General features: G+C 49.6%; 7 protein-coding genes across 7 annotated transcripts; 4 read left to right on the top strand and 3 right to left on the bottom strand.

Moving 5' to 3' along the window:
- Nucleotides 1–325: 325 nt before the first annotated feature.
- Nucleotides 326–2,091, top strand: BKA67DRAFT_527571 (putative cytochrome P450; the record flags this gene model as incomplete). The annotated part of the gene is made up of 6 exons (XM_046098867.1): nt 326–560; nt 612–940; nt 1,001–1,075; nt 1,133–1,207; nt 1,264–1,868; nt 1,923–2,091. 6 exons carry the CDS (start codon nt 326–328, stop codon nt 2,089–2,091), a joined length of 1,488 nt encoding a protein of 495 aa, XP_045951562.1.
- Nucleotides 2,092–2,498: 407 nt separating this feature from the next.
- Nucleotides 2,499–3,876, bottom strand: BKA67DRAFT_670566 (putative short-chain dehydrogenase). Its single transcript, XM_046108675.1, has 2 exons — nt 3,508–3,876; nt 2,499–3,437 (listed from the first exon to the last, which is right to left on the bottom strand). Exons 1-2 carry the CDS (start codon nt 3,640–3,642, stop codon nt 2,553–2,555), a joined length of 1,020 nt encoding a protein of 339 aa, XP_045951563.1. The 5' UTR covers nt 3,643–3,876; the 3' UTR covers nt 2,499–2,552.
- A 615-nt stretch (nt 3,877–4,491) lies between these two features.
- BKA67DRAFT_664892 (cytochrome P450) lies at nt 4,492–6,291 on the top strand (the record flags this gene model as incomplete). Its single annotated transcript, XM_046108464.1, has 4 exons — nt 4,492–4,783; nt 4,831–4,865; nt 4,924–5,691; nt 5,752–6,291. 4 exons carry the CDS (start codon nt 4,492–4,494, stop codon nt 6,289–6,291), a joined length of 1,635 nt encoding a protein of 544 aa, XP_045951564.1.
- A 698-nt stretch (nt 6,292–6,989) lies between these two features.
- On the top strand, nt 6,990–8,772 carry BKA67DRAFT_542037 (putative cytochrome P450 oxidoreductase; the record flags this gene model as incomplete). The annotated part of the gene is made up of 4 exons (XM_046101038.1): nt 6,990–7,113; nt 7,175–7,435; nt 7,506–8,304; nt 8,367–8,772. The coding sequence occupies 4 exons, from the start codon at nt 6,990–6,992 to the stop codon at nt 8,770–8,772; spliced, it is 1,590 nt and encodes a 529-aa protein (XP_045951565.1).
- Nucleotides 8,773–11,593: 2,821 nt separating this feature from the next.
- BKA67DRAFT_527677 (uncharacterized protein) lies at nt 11,594–13,339 on the bottom strand (the record flags this gene model as incomplete). The annotated part of the gene is made up of 2 exons (XM_046098883.1): nt 11,594–11,706; nt 11,746–13,339. Coding segments are annotated over 2 exons (1,707 nt in total), but the record flags the coding sequence as incomplete, so codon positions are not given.
- Nucleotides 13,340–14,429: 1,090 nt separating this feature from the next.
- BKA67DRAFT_632412 (ABC multidrug transporter) lies at nt 14,430–18,659 on the top strand (the record flags this gene model as incomplete). Its single annotated transcript, XM_046105604.1, has 3 exons — nt 14,430–14,638; nt 14,713–16,995; nt 17,070–18,659. The coding sequence occupies exons 1-3, from the start codon at nt 14,444–14,446 to the stop codon at nt 18,657–18,659; spliced, it is 4,068 nt and encodes a 1,355-aa protein (XP_045951567.1). The 5' UTR covers nt 14,430–14,443.
- Nucleotides 18,660–19,317: 658 nt separating this feature from the next.
- BKA67DRAFT_595981 (uncharacterized protein) lies at nt 19,318–20,175 on the bottom strand (the record flags this gene model as incomplete). The annotated part of the gene is made up of 2 exons (XM_046105244.1): nt 19,318–19,388; nt 19,485–20,175. 2 exons carry the CDS (start codon nt 20,173–20,175, stop codon nt 19,318–19,320), a joined length of 762 nt encoding a protein of 253 aa, XP_045951568.1.
- Nucleotides 20,176–21,023: the final 848 nt, after the last annotated feature.

Below are 21,023 nucleotides of genomic sequence, written 5' to 3' on the forward strand. Positions count from 1 at the left end.
TCAATCAATGGAGCAATTAGCAACGAGTTAGTAGGGTGAACAACTATCTATGGCAGTTGGCTTGCTCGGCCCTTCTGCCTCTCCGCCTCCTCACATAGCAGGGTGCCCGGATTTTCCAGATGAAGTCCCTTCCGAGAGGCGGGCCCACATGCTCAACTAACTGGGGTGAGTATACTACGCTACCATACCTTACCCCGAATTCTATGTCGCTATATTCCTTATAGGGGCGTTATGAGTTATTTTAAAGGCGGTTGAAATTAACATGCACCCTTACCATCGCCGTACAGCTCATGCATTTGCCTTCGCCGAATCTATCATCCTCGTCATGGGCTATCTATGCTTCGTGCAGTCATCAGCTGCCTTATCTGCCGCTATTCTCGTTGGTTGTATTTGCATCATATACTTGGCTGGTCTTTTATACTACCGGTTGTATCTTAGTCCCCTTGCCAAATTCCCCGGACCGAAAATTGCGGCGGCTTCGAAATGGTATGAGTTTTACTACGATGTCATACGGCGGGGCCAGTTTACTTTCCAGATCCAGAAGATGCATAGAGAATATGGTATAATTAGCCTGATGTCCACTGTGCTCGTCTTGTTTCTGACTTTTGCAGGTCCAATTGTCCGTATCAATCCACATGAGCTACATATCGAAGACAGCAACTATTGGGACGAGCTCTATACTCGTTCCAAGGAGTTTGAAAGATATGAATGGATGCTAGGAAGATTTGGGGCCAACACGACGACATCTTCGACAGCCAAAAGCGACCTTCATGCCATTCGTCGGGCTCCCCTTAATCCCATGTTTTCCAAGCGGAGTATCACCAAGGTGGAGCCTGTCGTACAGGAGAAGGTCGAAATTTTGAGCAAGTGCATTGCGACAGCTAAAGAGAACGCAGATGTGCTAGTTCTGAGTAATGCGTTTAACGCGTTTGCAGGTGACGTTATCACATCATACTGCTTTGGGTTTTGTTACAATCACTTGGGTTCGGCCGACTTCAAGGATAATTTCCACCTAGCTTACGAGGCTGTACGCAAATTCGCGCATGTCGCTTTGCACTTTCCTGCGTCCTACATAGTGAGTACAGTGATCTTGTGTTATGATCTCATTGAACTTCATTGCTCACCTCGGCAGATAATGGGACTCTGTCCGACCTGGTTAGTCAAGAGGGTAGCACCTAACATACATCGTATGTTGCTACTACAACAGGTGCGCCTATTTGTCCCTCGCTCCATGTCTTGCTTAGCTGAAATTACTGGAACAAGGACCTGAGGGGTAAGATTGAAGAAATTGTCAAAACCAACAATGATAAGATTCAGATCAAGTCTCGTCACCCGACCATATTCGATGCGCTACTTAAAAGCGATCTTCCATCACAGGAGAAGACAACTCGCCGGCTGGGTGCTGAGGCACAGCAAATGATAGGAGCTGGTCTAGAGACGGTGGCTTGGGCATTGACCACGACTGTCTATTACCTTCTCGAGAATTCGCTCACTCTAGAGAGATTGCGGGCCGAACTCCAAGAAGCTATTCCTGACGCCACAGCTATACCAACCTCAGTCCACTTGGAACAGCTTCCGTATCTGAGTGCCTGTATTAAAGAAGGGATTCGACTTTCATCTGGTGTCTCGGTCCGGCTCCCGCGTATTTCCCCAAATGCACCAATGAGGTATAAAGGCTGGGAAATTCCTACAGGCACGCCTGTCTCAATGACGACAACTGATGTTCTCTACGATGAGAAGGTTTTCCCACAGCCTCGTTCATTCGTCCCAGAGCGGTGGTTAGGTAACCCAAAAACTGCAGAGGGCGATAGCCTCAATCATTACTTTGTCCCGTTCGGCAAAGGCCCCAGAGCTTGCATCGGAATCAAGTCAGTTCACTCATTTAATCCCCATGTACGGTTTGCTGACTCGCGGCCTCACAGTTTGGCATATGTAGAACTTCACTTGGCGCTCGCGACACTTTTCCGGCGCTTCACATTTGAGCTTTATGGCACCGACCGCTCAGACGTCGAGATGGTTCATGACTTCTTTGTACCCTCGCCTAAGCTGAACTCAAAGGGATTACGGGTTAAGGTTATCTCTGCCCTGTGATATCAGTATATGGCTAGGGTGAATATCTAGGGGTCATGTAGGAATATACTAATTTTATAACTCACTTTCTTGTCAGTTGCTTGTATGGCCTACATGAAACTTTGATATACCGATGTAACAAGGAGCCTGTTACAGAATGTAGCCTAGATGCCAGTACTATGCTTGTGGGTTTAATGCTTTCTGTTTCAGGACTACACTTCATGCACGCATCTGTCCAAGAGAATGCCAAAGTACGGAAATTATATGATGTCAACGCCTGTTATTGAACCTCACACAATTGATTCGGGCGAAATATTTACGAGTCTCAGGTCTTCGTGAAAGGTTATTATATTTAATCTAGTGGGAAGGACTTCTCCTGGCGCTTTTTGTCCCCTTCCGTAAAATTTCGCTGAAACAAGAAGGCGCTGGTGTGGGAAACCCATTATGGGGAATATCGAGTATTTCATCATCGCCCCTCTTAATTAAAGTGAAACATCTGTGCTGTGCTCTCTTAAGGCAGCTAACAAGTCTACCCATACTCGTTGCTGCAGGGCCTCCCATTCCTTTTCGGACAAACCCGGCGACCAGTCATCAAATTGGTCATTCACCCACATCCTCCCATTTGCTTTTTCACCTTGTAGCAAACCAGACACTAGCGTCCTGGATCCCTCTTCAGCAGACCTCGCACCAATTGCATCAATGTATGCCCTTGCGCTCGATGGAAAGTTTCTGAATAGATCTGTCTTACATTGACCAGGACAACAAGCCAGGACAATCGGGCTCTTAAAATTCCCAGGTCTTCCCTCTTCCCCACCAAGAGAGGTCGCTAATTGTCGAATAAACAACATCAAGAGGAGTTTTGCTTCGCAGTAACCTCTCTGCTTTGTCCACCGATGAGAATCGTTGAAGAACTGAAGGGTATTTGCCGAAGGTTCTCGTAGAATGGCGGCGAGGTCTTCGCTCGTCACGTTGCAATACGATACGGAGCTGACGAACTCTAACACGCTGCTGGGCGTCGCTTTGAGGAGTGGAAGCAGCTCGATGGCGAGCAACGCGGTCGAGAGCACGTTGACCTTGATCGCGGTATCCCAACCATCCTCGCCGAGTTGCTGTTCAGGGAAGACCACACCGGCGCTCAAGATCGCGCAATCTAGGGTCTGCGTAGACCGCTTGACCGCCGCGACGAACTTATTGACTGACAGAAAAGAAGTGTACTCGACCGCGAAGACCTCGATGCTATGACTTTCCAGCGATGAGACCTGGCCAAGAATCTTGCTCTTGGTTGCCTCTCCTTTGGCAACCGTGCGAGTGCCTAGAATCAACTTATTGCACCCCGAGGCAGCGATCCTCAGGGCAGCTTCGTAACCCTTTCAGTCTTGTCTTAGTATCCATATTACTCTTTGACTGTGATTTCATTGGATCTGGCTAAGTTCATACTACACCTGTATTACATCCCGTAACAAGCACTGTCTTTCCCTCGAACGTCTGGGTGGGCTCTGTTGGTGGATTGAGACGCGCATTGCGCAAGTAGTCGTCACTGATCTTGCCGTGCGGCCCGTTGAACTGGACCATGTTCAGTTTACCTAAGCTGTATCTGCAGCGCTCGAAGAACCTATGACTCAAGATAAACCTCAACCATCCTCTCAGTATGACATCACGTTCTTCATACTACTCAATGTATAGGATGCTTTTGTTGCGGTGTTACTGTTATTAGTCCTAGGCGCGGCAAATCAGACCGCGAAGGATTGCATCTCACTGCCTATTTGATACCCATCTGGGCAAGTCCGAACATTGCAAAGATGCTTGATCAAAATTAGATCTAACCAACCGATTTGCTATCAATTATCTGGTTTTCTCCATCTTGTTGCGCTTATTTATGGGGCAAACAGACAGTTGCTGCACTCGGAGTCGGTTATTACCACTTTTGGTCTAGATTACGCATTCAAAAGAGTTGCGCTAGACTCTATCCAGGACACCCCTACAGATCTCGGAATTTCCAAATCCATACAAGGAACTACTCACATCATCCGTGGCTCGATGTTGCTATAGGGAAGAACGTGGTGATTTTTAGTCTCAATTCTAAGGAATATCAAAATCGATATTGACGCACTGTTCAAAACCGCGACTAATCGACTGGAAAGTGAGTGTGGTCATACGATTCTTACGGTGACAGACACCAAACAGTATCACTACTGCTTCTTTTGTTCAGTCGCAGCTTAAGCCTGTCTGCATATCGATCCTGGGGCTTAGATCAGGCCGTTCATCACCCTGCCTACGACCAGACTTGTATTAGATAGTTCTTGTTATTCGAGAAAATTACTCGAACAAATAGATATGTTGTTTTTGATGTTGTTAGCCGTCTTGGCTTGGGTAGCTTGGAAGGCATTTTGTCTCGTGAAATATCGAAACATCGCAAAGGGTATGGATTTACCGTATGTGATCAGTCCTGTCGGGGAGAATGATTTCGCATGGCTGGTGCTTCAACGATTCTTGGGGTCTTTCCTTGAAACGCTGCCCTTTGGACTTGGAAGGTTCGTCAGGTACACAAAGCGGGGATGGAATTGGTCGGACAAGAACAAGGCACACAAGGAGCTGGGAAAGGTCTTCATCGTTGTCTCACCATCAGGAAATGATTTACATGTTGGAGATGCGGCTGCGACTGACTTCATACTTTCTCGGCGGAAGGATTTTCTCAAGCCGCTTGAGCTAGCTAGTATGTTTTCCGTTAGAAACAGACTATCCCTGACTGACTAGAAACAGAGTTGATTGATGTCTTTGGACAGAGTGTGATCTCGGTGAGCTCCCATAATCCTCTGATTTGCAACTAACGCTCAATCTCTAACATCTGAACAGAGCGAAGGATCTGATTGGCAACGTCATCGACGAGTAACCGCACCACCATTCAACGAGCGGAATAGTCAACTCGTCTGGGGTGAAGCGCTGCGCCAGTCAGTACAGATGCTGGAGCACTGGAATTCGAAGATCGGGGGGACCAATGTGACCACTACACTTCGCGACACGGCGAAGCTAGCGCTTAATGTGCTAATGTGCGCTGGTTTTGGCATGACTTACTCGTTTCGCGACTCTCTTGACGACAGGAAGGATGGGTTTGGCATGAGTTACCGGGATGCGCTTGAAACTTGCATGAGCGATGTGTTAATGGTTTTTGTCGTTCCAGCAAGTGTTTTCTCTTTGCCCTGGCTCCCGAAAAAGCTAACAAAATACAAAATGGCGGTAGCTGATTTAAAACGCTATCTGCAAGACATGGTTGCTGCGGCAAAGGTTAAAGCGAAAGAACATGGATCGACTGACGCCGATCTGCTCAGCAACTTGGTGCGCAGGGCCCGTGACGTGCAGATGGAAAACTCTGAAGACGAAACCCTTTCACAAAACAGTCTGAGCGACTCTGAAATTCACGGGAATTTATTCATGTTTAGCTTTGCGGGTCATGAAACTATGGCAACAACACTGGAGTATGCGATATATCTCCTTGCCGCCTTTCCGGAATGGCAGGAATGGGTAGGAGCCGAGATTGACGAGGTGTTCAAGGCGCACGAAAGTATCGAAACGTTGGATTACGAAGAATTGTATCCAAAGCTAAAGCGTTGCCGTGCTGTCATGGTGGGTCACGACGACTAAGACCTTAGCTTATGGTGCTATAGTGACTAATTGGACAAACAGTACGAGGTGTTGAGGCTTTACCCACCAGCACTGAAAATACCAAAATGGACTGGAAACACACCGGCAACACTGCTGTTAGACGATCGGGTGATCACGATTCCTCCACATACTCACATCTATCCAAATGTGATCGCACTGCAGACCAACACTGAATATTGGGGCGAGGACTGCATGTTGTGGAAGCCCAATCGCTGGATCCAATCGAGCTCGAGGCCATCTACATTCTTATCGACGAGAGAAACTCTCGATTCCGAGGAACTAGTGAACGCTCCGATCAGAGGCTCGTATATACCATGGGCGGACGGATCACGCATCTGCCCGGGTAAGAAGTTTTCTCAGGTTGAATTTGTTGCGACCGTATCAGCACTTTTGTGGAAGCACAGGATAGCCATCAGTCCGCGCCAAGGGGAAAATTTGACGCAGGCGAGGGAACGAACACGTGGGGTTATCGAGGACAGTGGCATTACTTTCACCCTACGGATATGGAAGCCGGAGACGGTAGACCTGCAATTCCTCCAGCGGTCAAAGGCCTCTTCATAGGTGTAGGATTTCCAATCAGTGGAAAATTAATTTCTGAGCAAGTCTCGTGTATGAACGACCTCAAAAGACCACGCTATGCACAAGCTGTCCTACCATGAAGTTTACAGGGCTTCGCCGATCTGAATCATGATAGCAGAAATGCAATAAAACGCTATCAGACGCAGTCTTTGAGCTTGACTCCATAATCGTTTGGGCTACAGAGAATTGATACGATATAATTTTGACTCATTTGTGGCTCAAGGGGCATCTCTGTTCACAGCAAGTGTTTATCAGGGTCCGGCGAATGATTTTCAAGAGTCTGGAACGCTAATAAAGGCACACCCAATAGATGTATCAGTTCAATGAGCCAACTCTGATGTGATTCAAGCCGGATTCTTGTTTACCGTTGCTAAGCGACTAGTTAAGGTAAATCCTTACCGTTCTAGTTCGGTTTTAAACTTGCCGTATCTGAGCTCGGAATTTCTTGTCTCGTAACTCGCCGCAGTCCGAATGCATTGCCGCCTAATGTCATACTCAACCTGCGCCAACACATTTCGGCCTTTCTACAAAGAGGCCCCTCAGGTACGACCCTCTAATAGATAGGCGGAGACAGTACTCGCCCCGGCAACATGAATTAGTATATGGCCCTTTGTTTTTTCAGAAGAGTAGCAGGATTGAGTTTTCAAGACTACTCCAATATGAACTTTTCGATACTCAATATGGATTTACTATCCAATAGGTGGTGGCTGGCACTCCTTGCAGTTGCTGTGGTGTACCATATTGTCAGAGTCATCTCGAAGCGTCGGCGCATGAAAGGGGCGAAACCACCACCGGGTCCCAGAGGTAATTCAGCATTTAATTACAGTCGAATTTTGTGAAATTGCTAATGACATTGATTGAGTAGGATGGCCCATTGTCGGTAATGCTCCTGAGCTGGCAGCCGCCAAGGGTGCAAACACAGCCGTCTTCCGGAAGTGGGCAAAGGAGCATGGTCCCATCGTTCAGTTCACCGTCGGCAATGAGAAACAAGTGATTCTATCTGATGACAAGGTGGCACGCGACCTCTACATAAAGAGATCGGGCAAGTATTCGGATCGCCACGCGCCCCACGCCGTCACAACAGCCACAATGGGCCAGAACCCTGCTCTGAGACCACTGAAAGAGGGTAGGTTACTCCCTTCTTTATTTCTCGACGAAGCGGCTTAGTTTTAGTATCTGTACTAACGGCAAGATAGATGGATGCCGCCGTGAGAGAAATTTCATGCAGAGCGCCGTTTCCATCGCCGCCAATCAGAAGTACAGAGATTTGATGGATGATGAAGCAACTCTTACCCTTCATCAGCTGCTCCAGTCACCCACGCCGACGCCGTCAGACGACATATTTGTTCGATATGGCTACTCCGTTCTTACCAGCTCACTTATGGGGTTTTCAGTCGGCTCAGTCTCTGATTCATATGTCCGTGAGTTTGAGCAATTTAGGGACAGATTTGTCGATGGCTTCCGCATTGATATTTTCCCAAGCAATACTTTTCCTATCTTGGGGAAATTGCCTTCCTGGTTACACCCTAGTTTAGCAGAGATCGAGACCCTCCGAAAGTCGTACGTGGAGCAGATGATATCAGTGAGACGCAGAATTCAAAACACAACGAGGGAATCCATATACAAACACTTTCTCACAAACCGGGATGAGTACACTATCACGGACGAAGAGGTGGTCTACACATATCAAGCGATGGTTGGTGCCGGCATACATAATCCTCATGACTCATTGGTTACAACCATGTATTTGTTGTCAAAGCATCCCGAGTGGCAAACGAAACTACAGCACGAGATTGACAGCGTTGTTGGTGATTCGAATAGAATGCCAGCATTTGAGGATCTTCCCAACCTTCCTACACTTAGGGCAATCGTCAAAGACGGGATTCGTTGCCGAGGCTGCGTGAGGGAAGCAGGAATTCCTCGTCGTCTCGAAGAGGACGATATCTACGAAGGATACTTCTTTGAGAAGGGTACCGTGTTCCACACAAACTTTTCGTGCGTTCTTCCAGCCATTAACAGTAACATGCTGCAGTAGGGGCCAAGCTGACAGTAAACAGGCAGGTTCTAGTGGATAAAGAAATATATCCGGACGGAGGTGGTTTCAATCCTGCACGCTATCTGGATCCCTCGTACCCGACATACAAGGAGCCTCTGACTGTGCACCCCAACACGCAGAACTTCGCTGCCTTTGGCTATGGTAGGCGCGCTTGTCCCGGTGACGACTTCGGTGTGCGCGTGGTAACGATTATGCTCGCTAAGCTGGCATGGGCCGCCAATATTCTGCCACCATTAGATGAAGGCCGAGAGGAGGATGAAGACAGGAAAATATATACCGAATACAAGAAGTACAGGATTGAGGCCAGGAACCCCGAGCGAGTCAAGCTTGCCCAAACGGCCGCGGAGTCACTTAGCCTTGTAACAGAGCATGGTGTGGAATTGCAGCGTGTACCAAATGTGGTCTAAAATGGGAGTACTTACTTTATGCTCGGTAACCGGTCTATCAATGGGAATGAGCCAGCTGACCGAACCTAATACATCAAATGTGAGGTAGCTCGCTAGGTTTAGACAGGGAGGTTGGGGCACCATTTGACTAAGTCTGGGAGAAAGTAGATGCCAGCCAACTTAAGTAGACCGATATTGATACTCGTATTCTTCATTTTACCCTTCTATTTTTGTCTACGCGATGTGAACCTTCAGGGCTATAAGTTAGCCTTCCACTCCAACAGCGACTAACTGCTGATGATGTTGATGGTTGGTTGGAGACGTGGTGCGAACAAGCACTGCAAGCATCATTGTCCGATACTGGCTGCTCCTTGTCAGATTTAAAGTTGGACGGGCGCTCGGGATAGTTACATGTTCATCGATAACTGCTTAAGCTATAGTATTCTTACATGCTAGTACCTAAGACCAGCATCCCAGCTCGCGCAGGCGGCCAGTCTATTTGAGGATGATTTTCCTCCTCTCTGTACATTATTAATAAATCTATTAAAGAAAATCACCATTTGGACGAATTTGGAACCTAGACGAAGTGGTAAAAATATACAATTACTTGGCTATACTATATTCCTTATATGGGATTGACAGACGCCTCTACTCTCGATTCTTGGATTTCTTCCAACCTCAAAACTTATATCACTGGGTCGTAGATCTTCCATTGACTGCTCAAATGCTAATCACCGAGTCTTTCTACTTCGTTGCACTCCGCCAGTCAGCGACGATAGTCGCTGACTGAACCACGCTGTACTGACATCTTATGTCCTTCTTATTTGCAGATAGAGAAGCAGGGGAGAAGCACCAGCGCAAGGTTTGAATCATCTTCTAAAAGAATTCAGAGGGAAAATGGAGTGAGGATTTGGAGACCACAGCGAGTGTGTTGCCTGTTCAAAGGTCAACGCTGGGGCTTAAAGCTGCTTGCTCGCATATACGCATCCAGTCGTCTTATAGTTACGACTGAGCAAACTCGAAGCTACTCAAATTGCGTAGCAGTCGTTCTCAGCACACCCAATGTTGTCCCGGAACTCTCGGCCGCTGACAAGGCTTCTAGGAATTGACGAAACCTAGTAAGCATTCTATTTGTCCCCGCACCATCTAGAACATCAAGGTCGTGTAACGCGCGGAATACCATCATTCCATTGGCCTGAAGCCTACATGTCAGGACTAGGGCAAGAGAGCCCGTGAGGTCTTCGTACCATGACGCCGCTTTCATCGGGAGTGCCGGCTCCGACCCGTTTTCATCGACCGGCGGGCGTACAATGAGCTGGCAGTTGAAACTGTCAATGACGCGGGCGATTCCGGGGCTCAAATCTGAAATTGCATCAAAGCCGAGCGTTTCATGCTCGAGGATATCAGCCCCATCTTCCTGGATCTGAGCGAGAAGGTCGGAAATCGTCATCATGTCGTCGTCGTCGCTGATGCGCACGCGAACCGCCACGAGGTTGCAGGTGGGACCTGCTACGCTCTCTATGCCATCGATGGGTAAGCTACGCCCCCACAGCAGTTCACGGAATGTAACATCGGTAGAACACGTGTAACTACCGATGGTGAGGCCGAATGCTGCACGGACTAGGGTAGTCGTCGTGATTCGCGATCCCCCACGGGCGAACGGAAACTCCATGGCCGCCATGGAGGGACGGACGGCCGCGGGGGTCCCTGGCCCTACCGTGCTGGTCGTCTTGACGACTGCAGGGAAGGGGCTGGGCGGTGCACCGTCGAGGTATTGTTTCCAGAAATAGCGCGCCGGTTTCGGATCGAGGCCAGCGAGGTACTCGGTGAGCCGGCGGAAGGGTAGTTCGACAATCTGTGAGACACAACCGGTCCGATACGACTCGCTCAGCGCTCGCCAGAAGTTCGCGATCGAGACCGCGTCGTAGATGAGGTGGTTCATGGCGCATGCGAAGATAGGCAGACCCCCCGCACCGTCGGCGATGTGGACAATGGCGGCTCGTGCGAGTGTTGAGTTAAAACTACCGGCTGCGAGTCGCATGCTGTCCAAATCGGCCTCAGCTGCTGCGGAATTGCTGTAGTGGCAGACCTTGAGCTTCTCCCAGGTCGACATTGTGACCAGTCGTGGCCGCCGATCTTGTAAGCCGAGAACGACGCGAGTGCGTAGGCTGGGAAATCGGGAACAAACCAGATCCCACGCTGTGACAAGGCGGTCGATGTCCATCTCGGGCAGGATTGTAAATTGGCGGATGAAAGTGGCATGGCCACGAATTCGTTGCATAAGCTTTACCGCCCGCTTCTGATATGGTGTGATGGTTGTGACATCATCAACAGCAACAGCACGTTGGGTGAGCTGTTCATCATTAGATGTCAACACTAGATTACAAGACGTATTCATGACCTGGCTCGGAGGTTCAGCTTGGTCAGACCGAGGCATTGGATAAAAGGCTCTGGGAAGCCAGCTTCTAGGTAGCTCCTCTTCTAACTGTCGTCGTATCTTCGCAACTTGGCCATCAAAGGTATCGTGCATTGTGTCAAGGTGCAAGTCCAGGAAGGCGACGAGTACCGCCGGTTTGTTCCGAGGCGCAAGGGTAGCTATGGCGCACTCTACACCCTCTGGGAGGCATTTCCTCAAACATTCTTCTGCATAACTAGCCATGATTTCTGGGTCGGCCTCGCCACCTGAACCTGTCTTCTCAACAAATATCGGTTTCAGCTTGTTCGTGGTACCTTGAAGCCTGCTGGCCATTGCCTGGAAGCTAGGGTACTTGAATACATCACTGACGAGAATCTGGACGTCTTGTTTCCGCGATAGCGATACCAGCTTCATTGCAGAGAGCGAGTCGCCGCCCAGTGCAAAGAAATTAGACGTTGGGAGGATTTCGGCGGCACCTACGTGTAGAGCTGCCGCCCACAACCCGCGCAATATTTCGCTGTGCATTGCGGGCAATGCACCTTGGGCCGGAGTTTGCGGCGCACGTGTCTCTTGGCCACGGTCAAGGAGGCTCTCAGCTACTGGTTCCACGTTGAGAAAATTGCTGCGTTTTGTTTCGTTCGCGGATCGTGTGGTTATCGTTAAAGTCTTGATGCTGAGAAGCTCCGACATGCTGTCAGCCACGATGCTGTTTCTTAGCGTCCTACGGTCGGCCTTTCCTGTGCGACCCAGTGGAATGTGATCGACAACAACGAATGAAGATGGTATGAATGCTAGGGGCAGTTTCTCGACAAGTTTTTCTTTCAGACTGTTGATGAGAGTTCTCTGCTCCTTTGACGACAAAGTTGCATCGAACTGCAGGAAAGCCACCAGCGCTTTCGTGCCTCCCCTTAGCAGAATGGCGTCAGCGACGATGCGGGTTGCTTGCGGCATCAACGCCCTGATGTTGCTTTCGACATCAGAAAGCTCGATCCGGTGCCCTCGAATCTTGATTTGATGGTCACTACGCCCACGGCAGAAAAAGAGACCGTCGTCAGCCTGGTATCCAAGGTCGCCAGTGCGGTAGAACCGACGAGCCCTGCCGTTGAATGGTGGCGCCCATTCCAAGTCCTGGACAAAAGCCCTGGCCGTCTGCTCTTGGTTTGCGACGTAGCCCTTAGTAACGCCTGGACCTTCAACAAGTATTTCACCTACAAAACCCCGTGGTAGTCGCAGGTGCGGGTTGGCGGGATTAGTGATATACATACGCGCCCCGAACGGCCGACCGATGCAGCCATTAGCAGTACTGAACCCCGGCTCAAGAGATACCCGTGCGCCGCTACACTCATTCGTTATCTCAGCAGTGCCGTATGTCAGCTGGACGTCAATCCTTGGAAGCCATCTATTTGCGAGACTATGTGTCATCCACTCTCCGCTGAAATGGATGTGTCGGAGCACAGGTAGGTTCTCAGGGTCGACGATATCAGAGAGTGACGGCGTGGCGTGAAGATGTGTAACACGGTAACGTGCCAACGCCCCACAAAGGTCGTTCAGACGCTCCTCTTCTGATGGAATGCACAGACATGAGCCAGTTCCCAGGCAGACCAGAGTCTCGACGTAGGACATATCGAAAGCGTACGAAAGGATCTGGCTATGACGTACACCCAAACCACCAGGATGACCACGAAGGCCGATCCACGCTGCAATGAAGCTGCAAATGCCAGAATGTGTGATGGGAATGGCCTTAGGATTTCCAGTGGTTCCCGAGGTGAACACCACGTACACGTTATCCGTAGGCTTGACACGAGGAAACTCGAGGTCGATGTTGCTGTGAACGCTGCCGTCGTCCTCACTTACGGCTTCTTCATCCACTTGAATCACTATCGGAGCAAATGAAGCCGCCCGTTCTCCTTGTCGAATGGAACTCAAGGCTACACGACTTCTTCGACCCTTTGTATCTTTGAGCTGACTGATTATAGATTGTACGCGACTCGGGGGCACATCAGGCGGGATCGAAAAGAACGGAGCCCCAATTTTGGAACAAGCAAATATGCAAACTGGATACCACCGGGACTTGTCAAAAAAAAGAGAAATATAAGAGCCCTGGCTGATACCGATCCTCAGGAGCCTTCTAGCTAGGACATTTGACGCTCGATCGAGCTCGCCATATGTCATACTTCCGTCCCAGGCTTCTATAGCCGGTGAGTTTGGGAGGGAATTCCTTAGCATCAGCTCGTGCAGTGTCTCGTGCATCGACTCCGGGTATGGAAGTTCAGCCCTTCTTGCGTCCTCCCAGTCACAAGGCCCCATTACATCGATCTCGCCAATGGTCAATTCAGCTGCGGCGTTTTGAAGTCGATTTGTGACGGTGCTAAGCTGACGACATAGGCGCTCGGCCAGTCTGTGATCGTGATTCCGAGAAGAAAGTGACTCGTGAACTGAGACGGTAACGGAGTTATTGATAACGCCGATAACAATATGACAGGAGCTCAGGTCTACGCCAGGTACCTCGTCGTCGAAAAAACAGGTGACAAACTTCACGAGGTCCCCCTTGAGGCAGCCTTCAGCTAAGGGGAAGGTATTTACAGTACCAGAGGTAAAGTAACCCCTACTAGGTATACTTTTCGCCAGTCTTTCGAGAAATGTGCTTGTCTTGTTGCATGGGTCGGTGTCGATTTCCACATGGCCTAGCTTCCCAATGTCCGCCACTTCTATCGTGTCGGCGCACGAGTAGCGGGATAATAGGACCAGCCACGCCGCGCGAGCAACACTGGAGTCACTCAACCCTTCAAGGCTGGTAGAGAACGAGGACTTGCCTCGACCGGCGCTATTCAGGGCATCCGACATGCTGGACACGGATGATTGGAGACTTTTCGCATGAGGCCATGGGCGAAACCCAATATTGAGAGACAGGGAGAGTGTTTCAAGACCAATTATCTTCTACACATCATCCTTTTTGCTTCCTCGCCGGAAGCGAGCTCGCGGTCATCAAGGCGACGTATGATATCCACATATATCATATACCCAGCCTATCGGGACCAGCCGCCCTTCCCCCGAGGAACCCTGGAGATCGTCACTGGTGCCGATGGCGTGCGAAACAATCCTTCAGCGTTTGACCTGCTAAATTCGGGCTTTCCTAATTGATAAGAATGCTCGGGCTTGCCCAGTCTGAAAACGGAGTTGCACAACTCGCGCTGAGCTCTTCTAAACTAAGTATGCATCGCTCGAGACAATTGTACTCGATGCTTCTCAACAACACCTATGACTGAGTTTGAAGCAATGAGAGCAGAGAGCGTCCGTAACGTGTCTAATAGTGAGCGCACGGAGTCGCGGCGCACCAGCTGGGTGGCTCGTCTTAACCCACTGAAGGCTCAAGCCATTCCCCCGGCACCCAGCTACAGGCAACCTTCTAGGGAACCACCGGCCGGGTTCCTCAGCACGGTTCTGTTTTCATGGCTCACACCTCTACTGAAGGTCAGTCGGCATATCGCCTTTTATGCATTCCCTTCGCGACTCGGCGTACTCGAGACTCATCAGACACTCTCTAGGTTGGTTACCACCGGCCGCTAGAGTTGAATGACATATGGCTCGTCAATCCGAGGAGACGTACGGCTGTTCTGGAGACGCGTTTCAGTACTTCGCTGCAATCCTTTGTCGACCGACGCAGCAAGGCTCCTCTGCTTTTTGCCCTCTTCACCACGTTCAAGAGAGATCTGGTCATTGGCGCTTTCTGCCAGGCTCTCGGCACGATCGCACTGGTTATACTACCACTGGTACTGAAGTACCTCATTGCCTTTGCCACAGATGCCTTCAATGCCAGCAAAGCTGGGTCACCGGGGCCGTCATTGGGCTATGGAATAGGCCTAGTCATCATCCTGACTGTGGTACAAATAGTCATATCGGTCGCGACCAATCATTCAGCATATTTAGGTATGACCGTGGGCGGAGAAGCCCACGCCGTCTTGATGTCCACAATCTTTGAGAAGGCCTTGAAGCTCTCAGAGCGGGCCAAGGCTGGTGGGCTTGCCATACCGCCGAATTACATTGCTCCTGGCAGCGAGGAAGAAAAGGAAAGGCACGAAAAGAGGAGTTCTTGGGACGAAAAGGACAAAACCAAGAACAAATTGCCAACGGAGTCTGAGATAATTGACGGCTGGAGCAATGGTAGAATCATCAACCTGATGTCCACTGATACCTCCCGCATCGATCAAGCATCAGGCATGCTCCACATGCTTTGGGCGGCTCCATTGAGCATCGCCATCACTCTAGCGCTTCTTCTAATTAACCTTTCCTATAGTGCTCTTCCAGGGCTAGGAGTACTGTTCATATTCTTGCCGGTACTTTCCTTGGTCATTAAGGCCTTATTCAAAAGACGTTCGGATATCAACAAGATTACAGACCAGCGCGTTGGCTTGACCCAGGAGATCCTCACAGTAATTCGATTCGTCAAGTATTTCGGATGGGAGAGCAGCTTCCAAAACAGAATCGACGCGATTCGAAAGCAAGAACTTCGATCCATTAGGATTCTACTTGCTACCCGGGACGGAATCAATGCCATCGCTCTTACCATACCTGTACTCGCCTCGATGTTTTCTTTTATTACCTTTGCACTCACTAGTAACATATTTGATCCCGCCCCAATTTTCTCATCTCTAGCCTTGTTCAACGGACTTCGATTGCCACTCAATATGTTCCCCGTGGCACTTGGCCAGGTCACAGATGCCTACGCATCGGTGAAACGAATTGAGAAATTTCTTTTGGCCGAAGAGGCCACCGATGACTCACAATTTGACAAGAGTATCAATGAGGCAGTTGTGCTCAGAAACGCCACGTTCACGTGGGAGCAAGTGCAGTCGTCGGATAAGAACTGTGATGATGGGCCAGCGGAGATTTCAAGCATTCCTGAGCCATTTCAAATCCATGATCTTACCCTCACTCTCGGCCGTGCCGAGTTGGTGGCCGTCATTGGTGGTGTGGGCTCCGGTAAATCCTCCTTCCTCGCCGCTCTTGCCGGAGAAATGCGCAAGACGGCCGGAACTGTTACCTTCGGCGCGTCGCGGGCGTTCTGTGCCCAGGACGCGTGGATCCAAAACGCAAGTATGCAGGACAACATTGTCTTCGGGAATACATTCAATGCGACACGGTATGCTCAGGTAACGGAAGCATGCGCCCTGCTCCAAGATTTCCAAATGCTTCCTGATGGCGACAGGACCGAGATTGGCGAGCGAGGCATCAATATCTCAGGTGGACAGAAGCAGCGCGTTAGCATTGCCCGCGCTATCTACTTTGACTCCGACATTGTGTTGATGGACGATCCGCTGTCGTCTGTAGATGCCCGGGTCGGTCAGGAGATCATGGATCAGGCCATTTGCGGACTGCTCGCAGACAAATGTCGGATCATGGCAACTCACCAGCTCCACTTGCTTCCTCGGTGTGATAGAATCATATGGCTGGAAGACGGACGAATAAGATCTCAAGGTCCCTATTCGGAACTGATGGCTAATAATCCCGACTTTGCCGAGATAATGAAACTCACCGTTATTGATAAGCCGCAGGATGGTGATGAGGAAATTGACACGGTGGACGAAAACGATGCTGCTGAGCGAGTTATGCCGACATCAAACACAGGGGCGCTCATGCAAGTGGAAGACCGGGCCGTCAGAGCAATCTCGTGGGGTGTATACAGAGCATATATTGAAACCACTGGGTCTCTACTCGTCGCCCCACTGGTGATAATTCTTCTAGTTCTGTCTCAAGGATCAAACCTTATCACAGGCATATGGCTCTCCTGGTGGACGGCTAAGAAGTTCGCCCTAAGTAACAGGGCCTGGGTAAGTTGCCAGCAGTCTTCTTCGTTCTTCGCATTTCATAAGCGAGTATTATAACACCACTAATCGCCCTACAGATCGGAATCTACGCGGGGCTTGGTGGATCTCAAGCATTTCTGATGTTCATCTTCGCCGTTTCTTTGACCATATTTGGTACCAAAGCCAGCGAAATTATGTTCAAACGCGCTATGACGAGAGTTCTTCGAGCTCCAATCTCCTTTTTCGACACGACGCCGCTAGGCCGAATCACCAACCGCTTCTCCAAGGACATCGATGTCATGGATAATGTCCTCAGTGACTCCATAAGGCTGTACCTGATGGCTGTTGGCTCGCTGCTAGGCACCGCAGCCTTGATTGTGGCGTATTTCTACTACTTCATCGCCGCTGTCATACCTCTCGTACTTATCATTTTGTTCTCTGGGAGCTACTACCGCAGTTCAGCTAGGGAGATCAAGCGGCATGAGGCCGTGCTTAGGTCGCACGTGTTCTCTAGGTTCAGCGAGGCAGTATATGGGGCAACGACAATCCGAGCCTATGGCATTGAAAGCCGATTCTCGGGAGTTTTGCGAGATGCCATTGACAGTTTTAACGGCGCGTACTTCCTCACCTTTGCAAATCAGCGATGGATTAGTATCCGACTCAACGCCATTGGAGTAGTTCTGATCTTTATTCTCGGTATTCTTGTGGTCACATCACGTTTTCTTGTCGATCCTGCAATTAGCGGTCTCGCTCTGTCATACATGCACGGTATCACGGCTTCGTTGCAGTTCTTGGTACGGCAAATGGCGGAGGTGGAGAACGATATGAACAATACGGAAAGATTACATTATTATGCGACGCAGATTGAGCAAGAAGCTCCTTCAGAAATCGGTAATGTTGCAGATAACTGGCCGGCCCGGGGCGAAATCGTGTTCAACCGGGTGCAAATGTGCTATCGGAAAGGGCTCCCTCTCGTGCTAAGAAATTTCAATCTCCATGTTCTGCCGGGTGAGAGATTGGGAATCATTGGTCGAACCGGCGCCGGGAAATCCAGTATTATCAACACACTCTTCCGACTCGTGGAACTCTCTGGCGGCTCTATCACGATTGACGGAATAGATATCAGCACTATAGGTCTGCGGCAACTTAGATCTCGACTTACCATTATCCCCCAAGATCCTACCCTGTTCAAAGGTACAGTCAGGTCGAATCTTGACCCTTTCAGCGAGCACACAGATGCGGATTTATGGTTGGCACTTCGACAAGCAGGTCTCGGCCACAGTCACGAAAGGTCTGTTGCAATCGGTCTTGATACAATAGTCAGGGAAGAAGGGTTGAACCTCTCGCTGGGTCAACGTCAACTTCTGGCGCTTGCTCGAGCGCTCGTGTGTGATGCTAAGATCATTATTTGCGATGAAGCGACGAGTTCGATCGATCTTGCGACGGACCAGAAGGTTCAGCGAACTTTGGAGTCATTTCGAAGCAAAACACTCCTCTGCATTGCCCACAGGCTATGGACTGTCATTGGTTATGATCGCATCTGTGTTATGGATCATGGTGAAGTTGCGGAAATAGGTACACCTCTAGAATTATTTGATCAAGGCGGTATCTTTAGGAGTCTGTGTGGGAAGGCTGGGGTTACGAGGGCTGAAATCGTAAAAAAGAAAGAACAGCAGATACATGAATAGACTGTGATATGTAGCTTGTCTTGCCAAATAGACACTAGATAAATGTCGCAATACGGTCTTTGCAGAGACACGCTCGCCCCAAGCGACTGATGGTTTAATGTCATTACGTTCTCTGCTCCTCTTTTTCTAAAACCGGCTGTATTTAATTTTGCATCTCTCTTTTCTTCTCCTCCAATTTCATATTTTCGAACTTTTTAAGCAGAAGAACTCCAGAGAAGCTCCCCGACGCCCTCGGATATCTTTTTATACTGGGTCGCCGTTTAGCAAACCACTTCCGACAGCAAGTTTTCCTTAGGCAACGGAGACATCGATCTCACTCGACCAAGAGCTATAGATCACAGAAAGTCCAAGACGACATTTGTTAGATAGTTATCGACCTTTTAATCCCATATACATTTAATCGCTTTTCCCTTTTTTTCTCCTCCTTTCCTCCTCTTTCTTGTCGAGTGATTGGCAGCAGAGCCCTGATTTAATCACCAACCATATCGCAGGCGTCGTAAACTCAGAATCGTAAACACCCAAATCCATCGTGGACCATAGAGCTACACCCAGCTGTCTGACCACATTTGGGGCTTGTAGCTCAAACAAAATCTTAATCTGATGCAACAAGCACCACGTCATCTTAATAGCTTCCGGGTGCGAAAATCACCAGATACATCTAACTCGAGTTGTTTTGCTGAGAAGAGAAATATCCAAATCCCTCATGATTGGATTGCGCGAAGAAGAACCCTATGCTGATAATACCGAGAGCAATGGCAGAAAACGACCAAGGCTTCACTGTCTCCCATGCTTTCCAAGTGAGTGAGTCCATATTCTTCTGGTTACTAGCCGAGTGTGCTGCAGATTCATTGACCCAAGGGAAATCCACGTTCGGCACTTCCTTCCCCAGAAATTGGCAAAGAGGAACCCAACCATCCCCTATCTTATACTCAAGCCTCCGTTCCGGCGGTATCACTTCGCGTAAGCGAGCGTAGTAGGCCTCGTACTCACGCTTTGCATTTTTTCGTATGTCGTCAGGCGTCTTCGCTCGCCATTGCCCGTAGAGAATCTTACGGATGGTATATACTCCGCGGAAGCGCAGGATAGGAAACACGACATAGTGGTTGAAACTAGCGCGGGCGCCCCAGGTCGGCGTCACCGTCTGCTGGTCGAAACTCTTGAACCACTTGTCCGCGTCACGCTGTACCACCACAACCTTGGCATCTGGATACGCCGCCGCCAGCTCCTCGGCAAAGGGGGCCCCTAAGTCCGTGATAGCGTCGTACTCGCCGAAGACTTTGTCCCAGTCAGAGCGCGTGAAGGCCTTATGCGGTCGCGCTCCGGGGATGTCTGGCCATTTTGCCTCCGCCGCTCGCTCGAGCTGCGCCCAGTGCTCGGGCACGTCCGTGATATCGAGGCCGTGATGCGGCCGTAGTCCCAGAATCTTATATGCCTCTGCCATCGACGCCGATCCGGTCTTAAACAGACCGGCATTAATCACTGACGGAGGGCCTGACGAGTGGTTGTTTTGTGACATTTTCCGATGCGAATTTGATGACCGAACCATATGGCAAACCCTAGGGAATTAACGTTGTAGATATCGCCTAAGCTCCAAGAGGATTGTTTCAATCTATAGTTACATATGATGGCCTCGAAATCGAAATACGTGGGTGGACAGTGATGTTTTGGTGTTACGGTAGGTCTCTTCTGGGCAGAGATGGCCGCGGTGCCCCTCTAATAGGCTACTTCCGAAGGTCTCTACGCCTTTTTACTATAATAGGTAGTACCGGCAGCCTACTGTGGGGCGGGGCGTGCCACGGGCGTCATTAAAAGGTGGGACTTCTTGGTATAACTAATATAACACCTGGTCAGTGCTGACACAAACTCGCATGTGCCGGGAGATAATCCCAGCACCCAATCAGACCCGCATATCTTAGCTCCACCGACCACATATGTAGTTATCGTATCTCGAAGGATTCAGATCCTTGTTTTCCACATCGCTTCACAACCTGGCAGGCCCCTAGACACATGCTGGAATAGGTTACATCCTCTGCACGGGAATTGACCAATATGACACCATTCGCAGCACCTATTGTGAAATCTGCTTCTCCAGTTAGACCAAAGGCCGATCATTAACTACTAGAGAGATCTCAGTGAGATCGACATTTATCACTCACTTTAATAAACCTTCCGTTCTGAATCCTTCGCTTCGTCGCAGAGACTTGAGCCCCAATCACAAACAAATACCCATACTACGACTTTCTGCAGTTCTCGTGTGTACTTGGTGTGAGATTCCTGCAATTCACGTATACGTGTGAGATAGGTCCAAGTCAGGACGACAGGTATTAATATGCATTTCTTCAACGTAGATCCTCATACGACCCT

The sequence above is a fragment of the Truncatella angustata genome, assembly GCF_020726525.1.
Source record: "Truncatella angustata strain MPI-SDFR-AT-0073 chromosome Unknown BKA67scaffold_12, whole genome shotgun sequence".
Classification (NCBI taxonomy): domain Eukaryota; kingdom Fungi; phylum Ascomycota; class Sordariomycetes; order Amphisphaeriales; family Sporocadaceae; genus Truncatella; species Truncatella angustata.

What these genes read in the sequence shown, in the direction of transcription:
- BKA67DRAFT_670566 (XM_046108675.1), bottom strand. Translation starts at nt 3,642, where the DNA reads ATGGTCCAGTTCAACGGGCCGCACGGCAAGATCAGTGACGACTACTTG. An exon ending in CGGGATGTAATACAGGTGTA is followed by an intron (nt 3,438 to 3,507) that starts GTATGAACTTAG and finishes CAAGACTGAAAG; the next exon opens with GGTTACGAAGCTGCCCTGAG.